This window comes from Arvicanthis niloticus, chromosome 2 (genome assembly GCF_011762505.2).
Source record: "Arvicanthis niloticus isolate mArvNil1 chromosome 2, mArvNil1.pat.X, whole genome shotgun sequence".
Taxonomy (NCBI): domain Eukaryota; kingdom Metazoa; phylum Chordata; class Mammalia; order Rodentia; family Muridae; genus Arvicanthis; species Arvicanthis niloticus.
In genome coordinates, this window is record NC_047659.1 from 97165931 (window position 1) to 97185393 (window position 19463).

At 39.8% G+C, this 19463-nt stretch overlaps 2 protein-coding genes across 4 annotated transcripts in view; one reads left to right on the top strand and one right to left on the bottom strand.

Annotated features, from left to right (window-relative positions):
- Fam227b (family with sequence similarity 227 member B) overlaps positions 1 to 922 on the bottom strand; it is a 130983-nt gene extending 130061 nt beyond the window's left edge. Inside the window, exon 1 of the mRNA XM_076929680.1 lies at positions 692 to 922. Coding sequence (XP_076785795.1) covers positions 692 to 866 — 175 coding nt within the window. The 5' untranslated portion in view covers positions 867 to 922. The remainder of the gene's footprint in view (positions 1 to 691) is intronic.
- Dtwd1 (DTW motif tRNA-uridine aminocarboxypropyltransferase 1) lies at positions 896 to 14664 on the top strand. Of its 3 annotated transcripts, none has more exons than XM_034495027.2 (5): positions 896 to 994; positions 3785 to 4099; positions 7612 to 7755; positions 9084 to 9342; positions 14095 to 14664. In XM_034495027.2, the coding sequence occupies exons 2-5, from the start codon at positions 3836 to 3838 to the stop codon at positions 14340 to 14342; spliced, it is 915 nt and encodes a 304-aa protein (XP_034350918.1). In that variant the 5' UTR covers positions 896 to 994; positions 3785 to 3835; the 3' UTR covers positions 14343 to 14664. The 3 variants fall into 3 exon arrangements, with proteins under 3 accessions (XP_034350918.1, XP_076785798.1, XP_076785799.1); XM_076929683.1 differs by having other exon boundaries at positions 986 to 1354; XM_076929684.1 differs by lacking the exon at positions 896 to 994 and adding an exon at positions 1203 to 1315.
- The last annotated feature ends 4799 nt before the right edge of the window (positions 14665 to 19463 follow it).

The following is a 19463-nucleotide window of genomic DNA, read 5'->3' on the forward strand; positions in this document are numbered from 1 at the left end:
TGCACGCGCGCGCGCGCACACACACACACACACACACACACACACACACACACGTGTCCCCTTTCTGCTGATGCTAATAGCCTCTGGCACCTCACCCCAAACAAGCAGTCTAAAGGTGGGGAAGTGTTATAAGGCTTCCCTCCAACCCCCATTAAGCTCCATTCAAGTGTGAAGTGCCACTCATGGCCAGGCATCTCCTTTTAACAGCTGGAAATGGGCCCTACTCCCTACTCAGGGTGTGATCCTGAGAATTCATGTTGACCATTGTCTTCTGTTCTATTAAAACTTTTATATAAATTCTGGCGTGGTAAATATCAGTGTACTGGCTTGTCATTTGTGATTTCACACAAGGCTGTTCTTTTTCTCCCATTAGCGATTCTCCACTCATTAAATAAATTGCTTGATATATGACAGTTTTGTTTCTAATTTAACAACTATTGTTTAGGTTTCTTTGAGGCGGGGCATAGAAAAAATAATTTAATCATTTATCCACATATATTAGACTTCAAAGCAGAAAAATACAGTAGGTGCCAACTCTGCGTGTTGTACGCAAAACAAACGATGCGTAAACGGTTTTCCTAGGAAGTCTACCAAGCATGAACTACCAACCACCTAAAGCTACGAGTCTGAGATCTCTTAAATATAATATTTGGGGAGGTAAAGTGGAGTTACTAGCTCCTCACTAACTCACAGAAACTACTTTCGAAAATGCTGTTCCGGAACTCGTTCCCAGTTCCGAGAGGGGCCCACAACGGGCAACACAGCAGGAAGCTGACGGTTCCTTTAGGACTGTTCACAGAGGAAGCGAAGGCGGGACTACCGAACGAGTTCCTCTTGCTTGCCCGCGGGATTCTTCCTCTGAGCATGCGCCGCGATCAGCTTCCCCGTAGTCCTGGCAACCGCTAGGCCCCGCCCTCTGGTGTCCTGCGGAAAGCGCTCCGGGCGGGGCGCGTGGAACTGAGGCGCTACGGACTGAGAGTTTGGCGTGGTGCAGGTCGGCCTTTCCTCGGGTCGGGTGGCTGGGGCCGGGTACCCGACCGACCCAGCAGAATACCTACTGCGGGCGATCACTGCGTGTGGCGTGCCTGTGAAAAAAGACGCGAATAGTCTGGGGCCTAAATGAAGCCTTATTAGGCTTCCCAAGTCGGCGTTGCTTACTCCTGGCACAGCCAGCTCCTTGCGAGCGCCGATCTGTAATTCAGGCTTTGGAGTGGTTTCCGGGTGGTTGCTGAAGAAGGGAAACAGATGTGTGCTGTTACCGTCAGCCGATAAGCAGAAGCGTTTCTTGTGTCTGTTTCTTGGGAATGTCAGACAAGTATAGTAACACTTTGCATTGCTAGTTCCACGAGGTTGGGTAAGAATGGTGATGCCTAAGATTGCAGCATTTCAGGGCTGTTCATGATTGAACTCCAAATGCAAAATTTTACAAGATTCTGCCTGTCATACATATAATGTGTTCTGTGGGAAGGAATTCTGGTTCTGTGTTTTAAAAAAGGGCGGTAGTATCTTGGAAGTTTTTTCAAAGAAAGGGGGATATTGTACCTCATCAATTATATGACCAATTCTTAGTACTTCACAAACAAATATTGAAAGCAGTCTTATCTGGTCCTGAATTAGTCTACAATTCAAGATAGAAGAAATTTAAGGAATGTTCCCTTGGAAGGCAAGTCAGCTTAGTGTAGTGGAAAAGGTAACCTTGTGCCGGGCAGTGTAGAGCCCCAAAGTTGAGTAGAGAGATAAATCCTGGATGCCTTTTACAGAATGGTTTTAATTTAGTTGACAAGTATTTGAATCTATCTAAAAGTATTTTTTAAAAAATCAGGAACAGGTAAATCAGAAAGAGTTGTACTTTTGCCAGAGGAAAGTCCCATTGAAAAGTGCTTCCAAATCAACACGTTTGTCTATCAAATATGTGGACCCAGTGATAAGTGGTCAGAAGTGTAAAAGATTGTCTTTGTGTGAGTTTATAAGGAACGGAGTTAGAATCTGACCTTGAGCCTAAAAATAATGTTATGTGCAAAGTAGATAGGATAAAACTGCATGAATATGATTATTTTTGGAGAAATTGAGTGGAAAAAATTTTTTTTCAGCCCAAGTTGCAGAGTAGACCATCAAGATGCTAGTTATTTGTCAGTTCCCTAGGAATCACGGTTGTTTTCTAAATCTTTCCAGCCCCTACCCCCCAACTCCAGTTGCATCTCCCAGCATGCATTTGATGTTAGTATAGGTATACTCACATGCTCCTATGTCCCCCTTTTCACTGATTGTTGCTATACACACATACACATATAGAACCTGGACAGAAGATATTAAGTGTGAAAGTTCTTACACTATTTTATCTTTACGAAAGAATCTGAAGGGTATATACTTTTGAATCATTTAGAAGTCTAAGAGCAAATATTTCACTGTATGGGATATTTTACAAATATAATTATCAGTAGCTGTCTCAGCATTAGCAGATGTGTTATGGTTGACTATTGGTTTAAGTTGGAGAGGAGTATACCTTGTGGAACATATCTATGTTGGGAGGAACAGAATGTCCTGATTTTCTTCTACTTTTACCCATAATCATAAAGAATACTTGTGAGGAGATTCCGCCCCCCCCCCCCCCCCCCCCAAGCAGGAAGTAAGCAAGTAATTGTATGGTGGACACCAACTGATGTCCTCTAATTAAATTCAGTGCTGGCGCTATTGGAGACAGTGTCAGAATCTACAAGCTGACACTTCAGTCACAAAGATTGTCCCAGCCTCTTCCCATTCACAAGCTCAGCCTTCAGAATTCCCTTCTAACTAGCTACAAGCTGAGATTCCTTCATCCCTTCTTCAGATGCATTTGATTTGCTTTTGTGGCCCACAGATCTTAGGGAACACTATGCTTGTATTTGATGGTTATTATAAAGGATATTTTAACAAATTTAAATATACAGGCAGGTAGAAGTAGGGAAGGGACTTAAGCACAGGTGCTTCCTCCCTGTGCTGCTGAGGTGTGCTTCCTTACATTGTGTAGATGAGTTCCTCTTTGTGTGAGCCCCTGCATAGTACACTGTCCAGAAGCTCCGGGAAGCCCTGCTTTGGGTTTTATAGAGGGTTTTATAGACTTAATTGCTAACAGAGTAAAAGGGAATCGCCAGGGTCTGTTAGGTTCTTTGGCTTCCCTCCCTCCAAGGTATAAGGCAGAATCCATTTTGAAATGGGTATTTGTTTATCTATTATTCTAGTTGAACAATTTAAAAGTTGAATTTTCTACTACTACTCCTGAGGAAGGAGTTTCAAGCCAGAAATAGGGAAAAACGAAAAGGTGTGTGTGTGTGTAATACCCAACTGATTTTACTCATACTACTACAGCCTTTCATTTTTTATTTAGATTCACCATGGGAGTGTCATCGAATGCCAATTCAAAGGTGGAGTCTACATAGTTGAGTATATTTCTGTATAATAATAACAGAAATATACAGAAATATATTCAATATTTTTAAATCAAAATTGCTATGTTTGGGACAAAATGGGTACTATCAAAGTGGGTACTATCAGTGTCTAAATTTTATATTTGCAATAATTTTCAATATAGATATTCCCATTTTTTAATGAAAGAGTAACTGAAATTGCTCTGTTGAGTTGGTTGTTTTTAATTTTGTATTTTCAACCATATCAATTTAGTGGGTTTTGAACTTAGTAATATTTGTTGATAAGTACTAAACCTAACAGTATAACTTTATTGGGCAATTTTGTTTGTAATGACAGTACAATGTTGACATTTCATTCCTTTTCACTTTAATTTTTGCAGTGTACCTATGATACATGCTTTAGAAGCAGAACGTTTTTGTTCAAAGGAAAAATGGCTCTCAGTCCATCTGTAGTTCCTCAAGAAAGTGAAGAAAATAATGCAAACTATGTAGAAACAAAACAGTCACAAACTGCTTCCATTGCTTCAGAAGACCCCCTTCAGAACTTATGCTTAGCATCTCAGGAAGTGCTTCATAAGGCTCAGCAAAGTGGGAGGTCACGGTGTCTCCAGTGTGGTGGCTCAAGGATGTTTTACTGCTACACATGCTGTGTCCCAGTGGAAAATGTGCCCACTGAGCAGATCCCATTCGTGCAGGTAAAGTAGAAAAATGCATTTTAAGAAGAGACCATATATGTATATGTATATATATATATATATATATGTGTGTGTATACATATATATATACTGCTCCAGCACCATGTCTGCCTGCCTACTGTTATACTTCCTGCTATGATGGTCACAGACTCTAATACTCTGAAAAAAGGAATATAGATCAGAAAGAAAAAAAAGTTGTATTTATAGAGCTACTATTTTGATAGAAAATTAACAACAGGATTATTTTCCAAATCAGTGGCAAGGCCTACCATTTTAGAAGTACTTAAGAAAGGATTTGAGCAACTGCATAGTTTCCTAAAGTGTATTTTAGTACCTGCCTATAAAATTTGATATGTTAATATATATTAAGAGAAATAGAAAATCTAGACAATGTTGTTTCTAAATTCTACTTCAGTTTTAAATAAACTTTCAGCATTTGCTTTCAGATTTCCTGCTTGGGAGTAAGAGTAAATCCTTCTTAATCCTAAAGTTGTCTAGAGCATTGTAGTGATTTGAATGAAAATGGCCCTATCAACTCATATATTTGAATACTTGGTCCCCAGTTGCTGGAACTTTTTGGGAAGGATTAGGAGATGTGGTCTTATCAGAGGAAATATGTCACTGAGGGGCAGGCTCTGAAGTTTCAAAAGGACAATTACCAGTGCTCTTTCTGAATCATGGTTGTGTCTCAGGATATAAGCACTAAACTACCAGAACAATGCCTGCCTGCCTGCCTGCCTGCCTGCCTGCCTGTTGTCATGCTTCCTGCTATGAAAGTCATGGAGTCTAATGCTCTAAAACTGTTATCCCCAGATAAACTTTTTCTATAAATTGCCTAAGTCATGGAGTTTTGCCACAGCAATAAAAAGTAACTCAGACAAGAGTAAATCAGACATACCTGTATTTGATGCAGAATTTGAAAACTGTAAGACTTGAATAAAGATAAAAAAGAAAGCATTAGAAGGGAAAAGAAAATCTCAGCCTCAGCAGCCCTGTTTGAAAGACTTTGCTTTGGGGCAAGCACTTGTGCCTTCCTGCTAGTAGTGTTTTAATATAGCTGAGTCTCTTATCAGAAACATGGCCATCAGAGGACAAATGGTCATCCTGTTGTATATTTCAAAGTAAAATATCTCTTCCAAACTTCTCTCTGGTCTAGTAAATACTGTAGAGTTTACTCTCCCATGTCAGTATTTAATGTGATTTTCCTGTGGAATGTATATAAACCAGTATACAAATGTAAATTCCCATTGTTTCGTGTGCTCTGATATCACACTGCCAGAAGCCTCAGATTCCTTGAGAACTGGTGATATTTTAGGTTGGGTCCTGAGATCATGGATTTTGTGTAGTTGTCTTTAATTGGAGATTTTAGTCCATAAAACTTACTTTTTATTACACTTTAAATTAGTCTACATGATTTGAAAAATTCATTAATAACATTTGATTCTGTGTTTTTTGGTCTTGTTTGTTTTTTATTCTTTTAAAAATCAATTCTGTGTTCTTGATGTAAAGTTGATCGGAAGTATTAATGTTAGCCTGCACTCTAGCTGTACTCATCAATTTGTTAGATAGTTATTTTAGGAGTAGAAATCTCTGTCCTGATCTTTGTCATTCTTCTTTCCTGCTCCCCAGGGACTAAGATAACGCTGACCTGCTATTTAAAGGCCCAGGGCAAAGGGAAGAGAACGATAGCTGAGGCAGTGCTGTGAGCAAAGTCTAGGGCAGTGCTCATTCAGGAGCAGACCTGTGCAAAATAATCCCGAACTGCCTACTTAAATGGTAAATTTCCTCCAGTCAGAAATTGTCATGTTGGTTTTATGTAATTGACCCTATGGCCTCAGTTAGAAATTGTTATGTTGGTTTCATGTGATTGGCCCTATGTCCTCAGAAATTGCCATGTTGGTTTCATGACATTGGCCGTATGACCTAAATGGTGACTGGGTATACGGAGATGAAAGGCAAATAGTGGTGCTTGCAGTCCTTATGGGGGGAGGGCTGTTGGAGGTGTGCCTTTGTGCCTGCATCCCTCTGAGGTATACTGTTTGTAACATCTTGTCCTCACATTGTCCAGATAGAAAAAGAAAGGAAACTTGGGTTTGTAGTGTATAGCAACTGCTCCTTTAAAAAATAGCCTTGGGACACCCGAAGGGTCAGCCTCTTCCTTTAGGCCCTCTGTTATTCTTCACCCCGCAAACTCTCTCCAAATGCAGTTCCTCTCCAGGTTCTGAAGGGAAGGCTCTTTCTTCAAGACCCCTCCATGCTGACTCTTGTGTGGTACTCCATCTCTTCTAATGCTGCCCCACTTTAGAGGTCCAGTCATGGCCTCTGTTACCTTGAGGCTGCCTATCCAAATAATCTCATCTTCAAGGGGATGTGGTGAACTGTAGAACAAATAATAAACATTATCTTTATGCATTCCAAAGTAATTATTTTGAGTTAAAGACACCAGGTGGAGAGATATTTTATTATTCCATTTATATAAGACTCTAGAAAAAGTAACTTTTTCTAGAAGTGACAGCCGGCCTGTGGGAAAGGAAGAGGATGGGAAACTAGAAGACCTTTGGATAGTGGTGGGTCATTATCTTGACTGTGGTAGCTAGTTCCCAGGTATAATATCCATTAAGCCCTATTAGAATGTAGACTAAGCACATATATGGTTTTAAACAAGAAAACCAGTTTTATGTTCCAGAGTAAAATGGCTGCCTTCTAGGATCTGGTCATAGAGATCTTACCTTCTTTGTATAAAGTGTGTCTGTGTGGGGGCGGGGGTCTTGGAGATGGTAGATGTACTTACCAAACAACAGAGTCTGAAACGAAACTTAAATAGTAAAAACATTTTAACTCAAGAAATCCAAGATAATTGTTATTTTTGAAAATAAGTAAGACATAATATGTAAGGAAAATACTTGGGCAAGTATTTTTGAGATACAACTTGTATTAAATATAACTCAAGTGGATTTATTTGTGATAAAGCCCTTTAAGGTTTATTCTGTTTCTGTTTTTTCTATTGATAACTTAATTTGTGCTATGAAAATATATTGCCAAAGATCACCAAATTTCAGGTAACTTTGACTTAAAAAATGTATGAGGAACAGGATTTAAATTTGAATTTTAAGTCTGAAGTATCATTTAAGTTTTCATTTCTTTTGAAAACAGCATAAAGTAAACCTAGAATTCATAGGAATTACTTTTTAAAATGTCCTTGGCATGGATGCTGAGCTGTGAGGAACTAAGTACATGTATGACTTAAGTAAAGCAACCTGGATCAGTGCTTTGAGAGGGTTGCACGTTGTGTGGGTGAAATCATTGCTCAGGTACATGATCCACATTGAGGGAGTGATTGGCATTTGATGGATGACTTACCATCTTTGGTAATCTGGTCTACACAGTGTGACCTTAACTGTAAGTGTGCTCATAGGAACTCAGTGTGAGCTTGGTGTGCTTATTCAGAGGTTATATTGGCACAAGACATCATAATGTTATACTTACTTTGTTCTTTTTCCTCTTCACTTTAGCTTCCACTGAAGATTGATATCATTAAGCATCCAAATGAAACAGATGGAAAAAGCACTGCTGTGCACGCAAAGCTCTTAGCACCCGACTCTGTGAACATTTACACATATCCGTGCATTCCAGAGTACGAAGGGAAGGATCACGAGGTGGGTGCCTCGGCACTTACATTCTCATGGGAACTTAATTGAACATGATTTAATATCTTCTTAGCAATCTCCTGTTGTGTGTATTTAATGGTATTTACCTTTAAATAGGTTTTTATGCTTTGCCAGTATCTTGCTTTTCCATTTTCCCCCTCAGAATTCTCCTGTCTGTATTGCTTGTAGATGGTCTAATTTGATACAGACTGGGAAACTGAATTAACTATTGGAATATCTGCAAAGAAGAAGAAAAAGACCGCCTCAGAGGAGGTTTTAGAAATTCTCACCATTGAGATATTTCTTATAGCTGCATGTCTTATACATGTCTTTTTTGGGGCATACCTAGATTCCTAATTCATATTCTAGTTAAAATTGTCATTTTGGTGGGATGTTAGTAGCCTTCTTATCAAAAAACTTTGTAATAGATCTCAAAAAATTAGTCTTTAGGTGCTTCAAAAGCAAACATGTAAACCCACTTTACTTTTTTTTGAACAATATATAAATATATATATTTCTTATTTAATATTTTAAATATATAAATATATGCATATATGTTGATATATATTACTTTATATCTATATAATTTAAATATATTTAGAAAGTTATATTTACAAGTAATATCTGAGTTTGGTCTAGTAATATGTGTATCCTTCTCTGGTCAGCTAAATACCATTTATTTAATTAAATAGAACACACTGTTACATTATTGTGTAATTTGAGACAGTTTTTCTTTGTGGTCCACGCTAATTGTCTCAGCCTTATAGATGTTAGGCTGTCAAGCGTGGCTCACAGCCTTCACTCTAGTGTACCATTTTATGCTACCATCACTAATGGCTTAGAAAGCCATCACGCCATTTCCTCTCCTGCCTATTCATTTTATCTTTCTTTTTACAAGTGGGAATGGTATTTATTCATTGAGCAGTTTTCAGTGGTTGTTTTTAAAAAGCATCATGTATTTTGTCTTTTGTCTGTTTGGCTGGCCCTGATCTCATGTCCTGGACATGTCTAGGGCTAGAATTACAGGAGTGTAGCACCATGTCAAAGAAGTGAGTCTTCATTTGTTTGTTTTTTTGTTTCTCAATTTGGCATACTGTTAACTTGGCTTTGTAATTGGTGAGAAGCTTGTTTTGAAGTAACTTCTTTGAGTAGTATAATATGATTACATGCTATTCAGAATGAGCTAAAGCTCTACCATCTATGTAAGAAAACAAATACTAGAGTCAACCTAATGCTTATTTCTTCAGACACTCAGCATCTCTTTTTCTTGGAGTTTTAAGTCAGAGCTTGTTGGAGATCACAGTAGCTTGTAGCTAACTTGCGTTTCTTTGTTTTAGGTTGTACTTGTTTTTCCTGGGCCTCAGTCCATCTCAATAAAAGAAGTCTCTTTCCATCTACAACAAAGGATTGAAAGGAAAGGCAGAAACAAAGCTGATGACCTTGATGTGCCACCTTGTAAACTCAGGAGGACTAAGGCTGAGGAAGGCTGTGATTTGAGTGAGAGCATGTGCAAAGGTCCGGAGTTGAAAAGAGTTGTCTTTATTGACAGCACCTGGAACCAGACAAACCAGATCGCCTCTGACGAGCGGCTTCGGGGTAAGGATGGTGTCTGGGGACTTTCTTCCCCTGCCAAACTTTATTTAGAAAAACTTGGATCTATGACTCCCTCAAAGGAAAGGTTCTATGCAGTGCTCACATTGCTCCATGCCTCCGCTCCCTTTCTGTGTTGTGTGTGCTTATGCATCTGTGCACATCGCTGGTGGAACCCTTTTAAAGTAAGCAGTAGGCTTTGCAAAACGGCTCTCTAAATACTATATAGATCTGTCAGAAATAAGGACACTCCTACATAATAAATACAATGCCAGTGGCGCTCCTAAGAGAATTAGCAGAACTTGTACAATATCTAACCTACAGCCTGTCTTCACATCTCTCCGATAAATATAATAATGGCTTTTGTAGCACTTTCCCCTCTGACACAGCATTTAAACTCAGATTTTTCGATGCTTGTATATCTTTAGTTTCTTAATCTAGAACAGTTTCCTTTTTTCTTTTTTTTTTTAATTTAAATTTTGGTAACAAGGTCAGATTGGTTGACTGAATGTCTTATCATGATAAACTCAGTCTAGATATTTTGGTTCACATACTTTTTAGATTACTTAAAATGTTCATGTACGCATGTGTGTCTGTGTGCACATGTGCATGTAGAAGCCCATGGAGAGCAGAAGAGGGCATTGGATCCCTTGAAACTAGAGTTACAGGCAGTTATGAGCTTTTGGTGCTGGAAACGAAACTTGGGTCCTGTGCATGAGCAGGAAGTACTGTTGACTACTGTGTCATCTCCCCAGCCTCATAGTTAGGAGACTTTAAAGTAAGAGTAAATACAGGCTTGTCCAGTTTGCATCTGTTGTTTAATGTCATTACTGATAGTAGGTCCTTTCCCTGTCAGTTCATTAATTTTTGGTTGAGCACGTCATGCATGTTGAATTCAAGTTTTATGCTTACTGTTGCCTTCAGTCAGGAGACATACAACAAACTGTCTCCTTATTTAACTGGACTACTTGATTTAACAAGAACTACTTTATTAGTGTGATGATTGCTAGATCTTTGCATCATAAAAGTTTATATTCCTTTAGTGTACAGGAATAATGCTTCCAGGGTCTAGATAGTCTCAACAGAGCTTAGAGTTTACAGATCATTGCTTTAGTCAGTCATTAAATTGAGAAGCAAAATATGGTGACAGTTTAGTCATGTTACTTCTTCATGTGTGAATTGGCCCTTTTACCACCGGCCTTAGGAGTTTGTAGTAGTACTGGCCTCAGGAGATGCAGCAGGGTATCTCAAACCTACTTTAACTTTCTTCCTGCCACAAACTTGTGTTCACCATTTTCTTAAAGACCCCTGGTTCATTTTACTAGGATCTGGATATTGGAAGCTGAGTTATGTCAGTTGATTACTATATGCCATTTCTTCAGTGGATAGAGCCAAGGAAATAAATAGGTGTGCATATTCACAGTGGTAGTTTCAACTCCCTTTAATATTACAGGAATTTCATTTGTTTTACTTCCATTTCTATGTCTTTTATAAGAAAAAATTCCACATGCCTACTTGTTTATATGTATATGCAATGCATGTGCATATGTGTATGTACATGTGTTTATGTGTATGTAGGCATATGCATGCCACTGACTCTATGTGATGCTCAGAGAATAATGTTGAATGTCCTTCCTTGCCTCCCATCGCACTTCAGACAGAGCCTCTTGCTCACTGCACCAGATTAACCGACTGACTCACAGCTTCTGAGTGTCCAACAGTCACTACCCCTGTCTCATCAAACGTGTATGGATTGTAGCAGTGCTTCTGCCTTTGCCTTTATCTGGATTCTGGGATTAATTCAGGCCCCCAGGCTGTTGTGCTGCTCACTGGGCCATTTTCTAGTCCTGGATGCCGTTTCCGCTTGAGTGACAACTGAGCTTCCAGTAACAGTTTAAGTTACTTTACTTGCCCGAGTAACACCGCTGGTAATATGCAGTCCAGGGGCTCATGCTGTTTCTGTTGTTTCTTTGTACTTTCCTCCATGCTTCAAGCATTCTCAGTGGTTTCTCTAAAAGCTTTAAGATCTTTCCAGTTATTGAACAGCTTCATGATCAGAAGGTAAGAGAACCACTCAGTTGGTAATGCATGACTGCCAAAAGGTCCCTCAAGAAAAGAGGTACTACAACTTATTAATGACTTCCAAGATAAAGGAAGTACAAAGTACATTTCACTGACTTAATTAATTTGTTAGCTCATTGATTAGTTTGTACCTGTGGGCTATAAGACTTTGAAGACTTCATTGTTGCTGTTTACTAGATGATCCATGTTGCCCTCTGCTTTGGATGAGTAAGAAGTCACAAGCTGCCACAGCCCCTCTGTCCCCTTACTACAGCAAGTCATTCCTCAGTTTGAAGATTTGTCTGGGATATTTTTCTTATTGCTAAAGAATACAAGTAAAAGTCCTTGAAAACCCTATAAATAGAATTATTCTGCTACGATTCAAAGTCAGTTTGTTTAGGTTTGCCTAAAATGAGATTTGTACAAAAGATTTGTTACTCCTTCCTAATTCTCATAGAAAGCATGCATTTTACTTCTGTGCTAATTCATAACTATGAAAAGCAAGTCCATACAGGTCCTAATTAAGTTCCTGCTTCCTCTGCCTCCTCAGGAATAATTGAGGGACTCTTTCTGAGTCTGGTGACCTCACTTCATACAGTGTTTTCCAATTTCATGTATTTTTCTGCAGTTTCCAACATTTTATTATTTCCTTATAGCCAAATAGAATTCCATGGAATACTTGCTGTATTTTCCTTATCCACTGATCTGTTAATAACTACGTAGGCTGACTTCATTTCCTCACTGTTGGGTAAACAACAGTGATGAATGTGGCGGAAAGACGCTGTGGTGCGACGAGAGGCCTACTGAGTTTCTTTCCAGGGCTGCTGTAGTGAGGCTGTGCATTAGTTCCATTGTTAGTGTTTTGAGAAACCTCCACAGTGATTTCCAGAGTGGCTACACAGTTTACATTCTCACCAGCAATGAATAAAAGGTTTTCCCCTCAACTCCTCACCTTGTGGAGATCTCTCACTTCATTGGTTGATTTATTTCTAGATATGTGTGTTGGTTTGCTTTGGTGTGGTTTTTGAGGCAATTACAGTGGAATATTTTTTCCCTGATTTCTTTCTCTGCAAGTCCATTGTCAGTGTATATTAAAGCTACCAGGTTTTCTATCCTTTGCTGAGTGTGTTTATCAGACCCAAAAGCTTTCCAGTGGAGTCCATGCAGTGTTTCAAGTGTAGAGTCACATTGTCTATAAGAAGCAATACGTTAATTTCTTCTTTCCAATTCTCATCCTCCCTGTCTTTCTCTAATCCAACTGCTCTAGCTAAAACTTCCAGAATCATATGGAATAGGAATCAGGAGAATGGGTACCCTAGTCCATGGAATAGGAATCAGGAGAATGGGTACCCTAGTCCATGGAATAGGAATCAGGAGAATGGGTACCCTAGTTCATGGAATAGGAGTCAGGAGAATGGGTACCCTAGTCTAAGATTTTAAAGGAAATGCTCTGCTTTCCTTTGTTTAGTATGTTGGTTATAGATTGTCATATATAGCTTTTATCATATTGTGGCATGTTCTGTCTGTTCTTACTTTCTTGTGGACTTTTATTATGAAGGTATGTTGAAAATAGTTAAGGGATATGCTGGTTTAGTAGAGAGATTCTCCTCCAAGATTCATGGCTTCACTAGCCCTGGAAAGATAACTAGGATTTAAGTATCAGGATGATACTTTAGTGGGCTTAGTTAAGTCTGATTAGATAGCTATTAGTTACCACCAGGACATGGGTGCCACTACTGTACCCTTAGGATTATTGTGCTATGCTGGTTGTTGTTGGAGTTCATAGGCATCATAGCTGGGTAGGACTGTTGGTTGCCTCCCTCTTTTGGAAGCTTGTATGGTGCCTTCTAGTACCATGAAAGCTAGTCCTCAGGAAAGAAGCTTTTAGGCCTGCTCTGTGTCTGAAGTGCGTGGTGTCTTCAGCAGCAGTGCCACCTTCCACCTCTGGGAGCCACCAAGGGTAGTAACAATCCCTATAATACTTTTGAGTCTCTCAGACAACATTTACCAACAACAACTGAAAAGATGGCTTCTTGTGCCTGATGTTGGGGGTTTTGTTAGATCTTTAGCTCTTGGAGGGAGCATTATCCAGAGAAGAAAATTTCCTATCAAGTATGTATGTATATACCTACTTACTTGTTCAGACATCCTTACAGTCATTTCACCTCCCTCCCTGTCTGTCTGTATTTGTCTCCTTCCTCCTCTCTGGTGAGAGCCTGTAACAAAATATAAAGAAAAAAAAAAGAGTGAATAAAATGGCAATTTCAGGAATAAAACCATTTTATCCAATAAATTAAATCCTTTGTGCAAATGGATAATGAAGTTCTGTCAACAAGTCAAAACTTGAAAAGAAGCAGTTAGATAGACAATAGCAGAAGAGAAACAGTGAGGTAGAAGCCTCTACAGACTGTTCAGTTTTAAATGTGTCATCTAAGGTCTGAGTCTCTGGGAGATCGGGTATGCACATGATCCCATTCTGTGCCATGCATGTGTCCCTTCTATATGTACTTCCATGCATTTCAAATAATACTGTTCATAGTTGGAATAGAAGAAACTTACTGTGCTTTAAAAAATTGTTGAAGCAATTAGGACATCATTGTTTATCAACACATATTATTGTACCAGTTATTGTAATTGTTCTCAATAATAATGTGATTGAGAAGTATTTAAATGTTCCCTTTTTTGTTTGTTTGGCAGAGTTATTACAAGTTGAACTGAAAACAAGAAAAACTTGCTTTTGGCGCCATCAGAAAGGAAAGCCAGATACTTTCCTTTCCACAATTGAAGCCATTTATTACTTCCTAGTAGACTACCATAGTGCCGTGCGGAAAGAGAAGTACAGGGGACAGTATGACAACCTTTTATTCTTCTACTCTTTTATGTACCGTTTGATAAAGAATGCCAGAGGCTCTGGAGAGAAGGCCAGGCCGAAGCTCATGCAGTAGTTGTGTATACCCCACATGTCCTGTGCTCTGCCGATGCTCACCAGCGAGCCTTGTTCACTCTGGGGCACTGATCCTGTGTGATGCCCATGAGAGGACTCAGAGGACTCAAGATCCCAGCCTTGTTCATTTTATCGTGTTTTTATAAAGGAGAATTTGAATTTTGGCAATTTTTAAGAGATGATCCTGATTGAAAGACATAGATCAGAAGCTATTTGCTCATTTTGGGCATATCTCATTATACTATACATTTTTAATATGCTGTGTTACATTTATGTGGTTGTAATTATATGTGATTAAAGAGAATCTTATCTTTTCAGCTATACTCACCCTTACCTTTGGATTTAAATGAAGTTAGAATCTTTTGGGGGAAAAAATGTAATTCGCTTAAAGTTGGTGACAGAATTGACAGAGGTGAGTGTGCTGTGCTGTCTCTGTAAGTCCACAGTCCCTCCTGCTACCTGGCTTTTGCTCTAGAAGAGAACTGTGGCATCACTTGGTCCTGCCACCCACAACCCTGTTTGGCAAGTCACGTGGCCCAACAGGACCAGGTCTGTTTTGATGTGTGAGGAATGCTGTAGGAGATGGAATTTATTTTTCAAGAGTGAGTGACAGGGTTAAAATTTATGTTTAAAGTGCATCTGGAAATAAAGGTAAGCTTGAATTATTGAAGGAGGGCAAAGTCTGGATTGGGGCAGGGTGAGGAGTATGCTGAAGTCAGACTTTCCTGAGCCAAGTCTGTTGCCATTCACCCGGCTCTTCAAACCATCAAAACGGTTGCAAGGTTGAAGGGAAAGAGGAGGGAACAGTCTGTTACTCATTTGCACACCTCACGGCAGTCATAAGGAAGAAGGTCCACATACTTCAGATGGGAGTGGCCACATAGTCTCTGGTCCTTCCTGAAAGCAGAGGATGCCTGTAAAAATACTGAATTGGCTGCACTTGTCTTCTTTCTCTTTGGTGTGAGAGACTCCCTGTGTCATGACCCATGAGCCCTTTTGTTACTTTGAAGTACCTCTCACTCTGACTCTGCATCATCAACATTTCCAAAATGCTGTATTTCTGTTTTTGTGGTTTGGCTGTTGACATATAAACATACACAGCTCTGCTAGCCTGCTGGAGCATACAAGATTGCCTTTACCATCGGCCTTTGGACTTCTGTATAGGTCAGCTGACAAGACAGCCACCTCCCTGATTCCTGACAGGTGAGCAAAGAGTGCATTATGGCACTGGCATTTAACTATTGAAAAGCATTATTGTGCCCATCTGTGGGCACTGAATCAGTGCAGCTTGAGCATCCAGGAAGGGTTTTAGCCTCATTATTTCTTAGGCTCTGTCCTAGCTCCCTTTTGTACTTGTGGGGGCTTCTGCACAGCAGGCTTGCAAGATTCCCTGCAGCTGCCTAAAGGGCTTTGGAAAGTAATCTGCAGTGTTAGAGAAACTAACTTGATCAATGGCCTAGACATGTCTCATAAACTCTTCTCCCGTCAGAAGATTGTTTCTAGGCACTAAGCCTGCTCATCCTGTCATGAGCACTTGGTTAGGCAAGTGTGCTTGCCAAGAGCCTGGCACCGTCTCTTCATGGCCTCCATGCCACAACAGCAGATGCTCACTAGGAATTTGTCAGTTTGCATTTGGTTTCCATCCTCGCTGGTTTCTCTTCTTCCCCCGCTTTACCACCCAGGATAAAGTTTCAAATTTAATCTACCCTCAGACTCTTCCAAGGGAAGCCAGCTAGTTTAGGTGGGATTTGGTCAGAAAAGCAGACACCATTTAAAGTGTTAGCATAATCTTTAAACAAGTGCAATAAAGGAACTGGGGCTTTCCTAATGGTGGAGTTACTGGGGGAGTGAGTCCGGTTGGCTGCAGCAAGGCACCTGGGACTGACTGCAGACCTGTGAGTCTTCAGCTCCGGAAGCCTCTTCATCACTCTTCTCACATGTCTTGGCTTAGTGACAGGTCCTTCTCAACCCATTTGGAAGCCTTAAAGAAGAATTAAAAACACTTTGCTTGGCCGCTTCTTTGATGCCATGTTAATTTGATCTTTGTCCCAGGTCTGTCTTTAATGATCACATTTTATTTGATAAAAAAACAAGTTCATTTCTGATCCCAAATCCCGTCCTGTCCTTCCACTGAGATCCATCTGTATGCCACCCACCTCTGTGAGCCTCTGTCCTTACAGTGCTCTATGTGATGGAGTGACTAGCAGCTGGCTTCCTCCAGATCTCCCCAAATGTCACAAGTACAGTAGATACACTAGGAAAACTGATATCGTCCACATTACGGAAGGATGATGTATCAATGTTTAGTCTCAGATACTAATGGGTAATTGGCCCCAATAAAAAGTATTGCTAATCACTTGATAAACTTTAATTGAAGACCACAGCTAAAAACAATCACTGCCCATTTGTAAGAATCATTTTTTACCAGACAGTGGATACAATCTTCACATGAAAAATGGGAGGAAAAACACAGCAGACAGAGGAAAAGATGGGTGGCAAACAAAGGAAACAGACAGTTGGCTGTCTTTCAGAAAGAATGGATTTATTTAAAAATACAGTTTGATGGTATGTAGTAAAAAAATATATCCTAGAAATTGAGGAACTGCTGAAGTAATTCAATAGAAAAGTTGGAAGGTAAAATATCAGAATAGAAAATTCTGATTTCTAAATATTTAATGTTAGCCTTGTTATCAGTTGTACTTGAGACTGTGGAGTACCTGCGCATTACTGAATTAAGCATACACAGCAACCTGAAATGTAAAGATGTCAGTGCTTTGGTTAGCTAAACACTTTGTTGGAAAAGGTTGGAGACTGTATACACAACAGTAGTAAGTTTACAAAAAATAAGCAACATTAGGTGGTGGGAAAATCCAAATACTCTGTTAATCAGTTCATATATTCAGGTTATTTGAGTTTCCTGAGATTGTTGAGAGAACCCAAAGCCCTCACATTTTTTTAGTTAAAAAGTGTATAATTATTGTGTGCATGTGTGTGATTAGTAAGGGTGAGGGTATGTGCCTTAGCATGTGCACTTGGAGGTCAGAGGATGCCCTTGTGGAGTCTGGTCTACTTTTGTGTGGATTCTGGGGATTGAAGTCAGATTATTGGTTTGAGCTCCAGCATCTTTACCTATGAGCTGTCTCACCAGCCCTCCAAGCTGTTTTTAACCATAACATTTTCATATCCTTTGAGACTCTGGAAAACAACTTTATTTTACATGTTGGTTATGGTAAGTACTATATAGTCGCTGCATATTTATGGTGGAATATTGTGTCATGGAGAAATTTTACTCTAATGCTATGTTTATACCCTCAGTTGACTGATTAATGTCAATCAATAAGTATCTTTATTCAGTAATTCTGTGACTAGAGTTAATTAACTAACTAGCTAGTCAACAAGACAGTTTTGGCTCTCTTTGCTATAGCTGGTTTGTTTGTTTGTTTGTTTGTTTGTGAGACAGGATCTCACTCTAGCTCAAGCTAGCCTGGAAATCACTATTCACCATTTAGTTTTGAACTATCAGCAGTCTTTCTACATTAGCCCCATCAGTGCTGGGATTATAAGTGTGAGACAGCACACTCAATTCTAAAGGTCATTTCTAAATCTGGCACTAGGTTGGTGGTTTTTTGTTTCGCTTTGTTTTTCTACTTAAGAGGTCTCTCAGAAGGAGAATAATGGTGTTCTAGAAAATGAGGATTGTAAGGGGCAATTTTAAATTCCTAACACACTACACAAATCCTTAAAGATAGAAAGGAGAGGAGGAAGAAGAGGAGAACAAGAAGAAGAGGAAGAAGAAGAGGAAGGGGAAGAGGAAGAAGAAGAAGAGGAAGAAGAAGAGGAAGAGGAAGAGGAAGAAGAAGAGAAGAAGGAGGAGGAGGAGGAGGAGGTGGTGGTGGAGGAGAAAGAGGAAGAGGAGGAGGAAGAAGAAGAAGGATGATGATGATAATGAGGAGGAGGAGGAGGAGGAGGAGGAGGAGGAGGAGGAGGAGGAAAGCAGCAGCAGCAGCTAAGGCAAAGAATTTTAGTCAGGGATTGAGAACATAGTTAAGTTTACCCTAAACAAGCAGCAGGCCACAGGTGGAACAAAGTCAGAATACATGGAAGTTCTCAACACAAACCAAAAGACTACAGTGATGTCTTCAGAACTCAAGTGTACAGTGTTTTACTTGGATTTCATGCTCAATCATGCAGTCGACTGGTTTGGATATACACAGTCCCAAAGTTTTATATCTCCTTGAGATGAAGATGCTTAGGGAAATCTGGAGGACATTTTAGAAAGATTAAAAAGAAATCCAAAAAGGAAGAGAATCAGGGCAGTGGAAGGAGGTTTTGAGATTTATTTATTTCCCCAGAACTATAGGGTACCTGGTATATGCTAAGGTTTCATGTAGGTGATAAGTATAGGATACCAAATTCTAAGTACTAAAACAAATCAAAAAGAACACACCGGCTAGTAAGCTAGTACATGGGAGAGATATTAGCTAAATAGGAATGCTCCTGTGAAAAATAACATTGACCAGAGACCCGAATGAAAGGTGGGTGAACCATGCTGCCGGTGAGTAACCACAGAAAGGGAACGCACAAGGTCTCCCTGGAGGTATCTGCAAATGTAGCATATTTGAGAATAGACATGGAACAGCATGTGCCATGGAAAAATAACAGAAAATCACAGAAGCCATGGCAACAGAGACCATGGTAGACCAAAGTGGTCTTGGTGGGCAAAGGACTTTTACTGGGGATACTAATAGGAGGGTGGATGGGGGGTTATCTACAGGATCAGGAATGATTCAAAAGCAGCTGCATCACCAAAAACCTCATTCTAACATAGGTGACAACTGAAGGAAGCTGCAGCCTTGGAGAGCTCTGCAGCTTGCTGGTGGCTGGATAGGTACACACAATATATTTTCATCATATGTTCCCTTCCTCCAAAAAGCCAACAACAGCAAACATGAGCCAGTTTTGTGTTTGCCAATTACTACTGTGCACAAGGCCTTCTCTGTCCTGAAGGAAGTTAAATCAATTGGGCTGACAATGTTCTCCACAAGAATCATAGTACCATGTACGGGAAGCCTTTCAAATAGTCAAGATAGTACAAGTGGCTCCTCAAACAATGTAGCCCTGG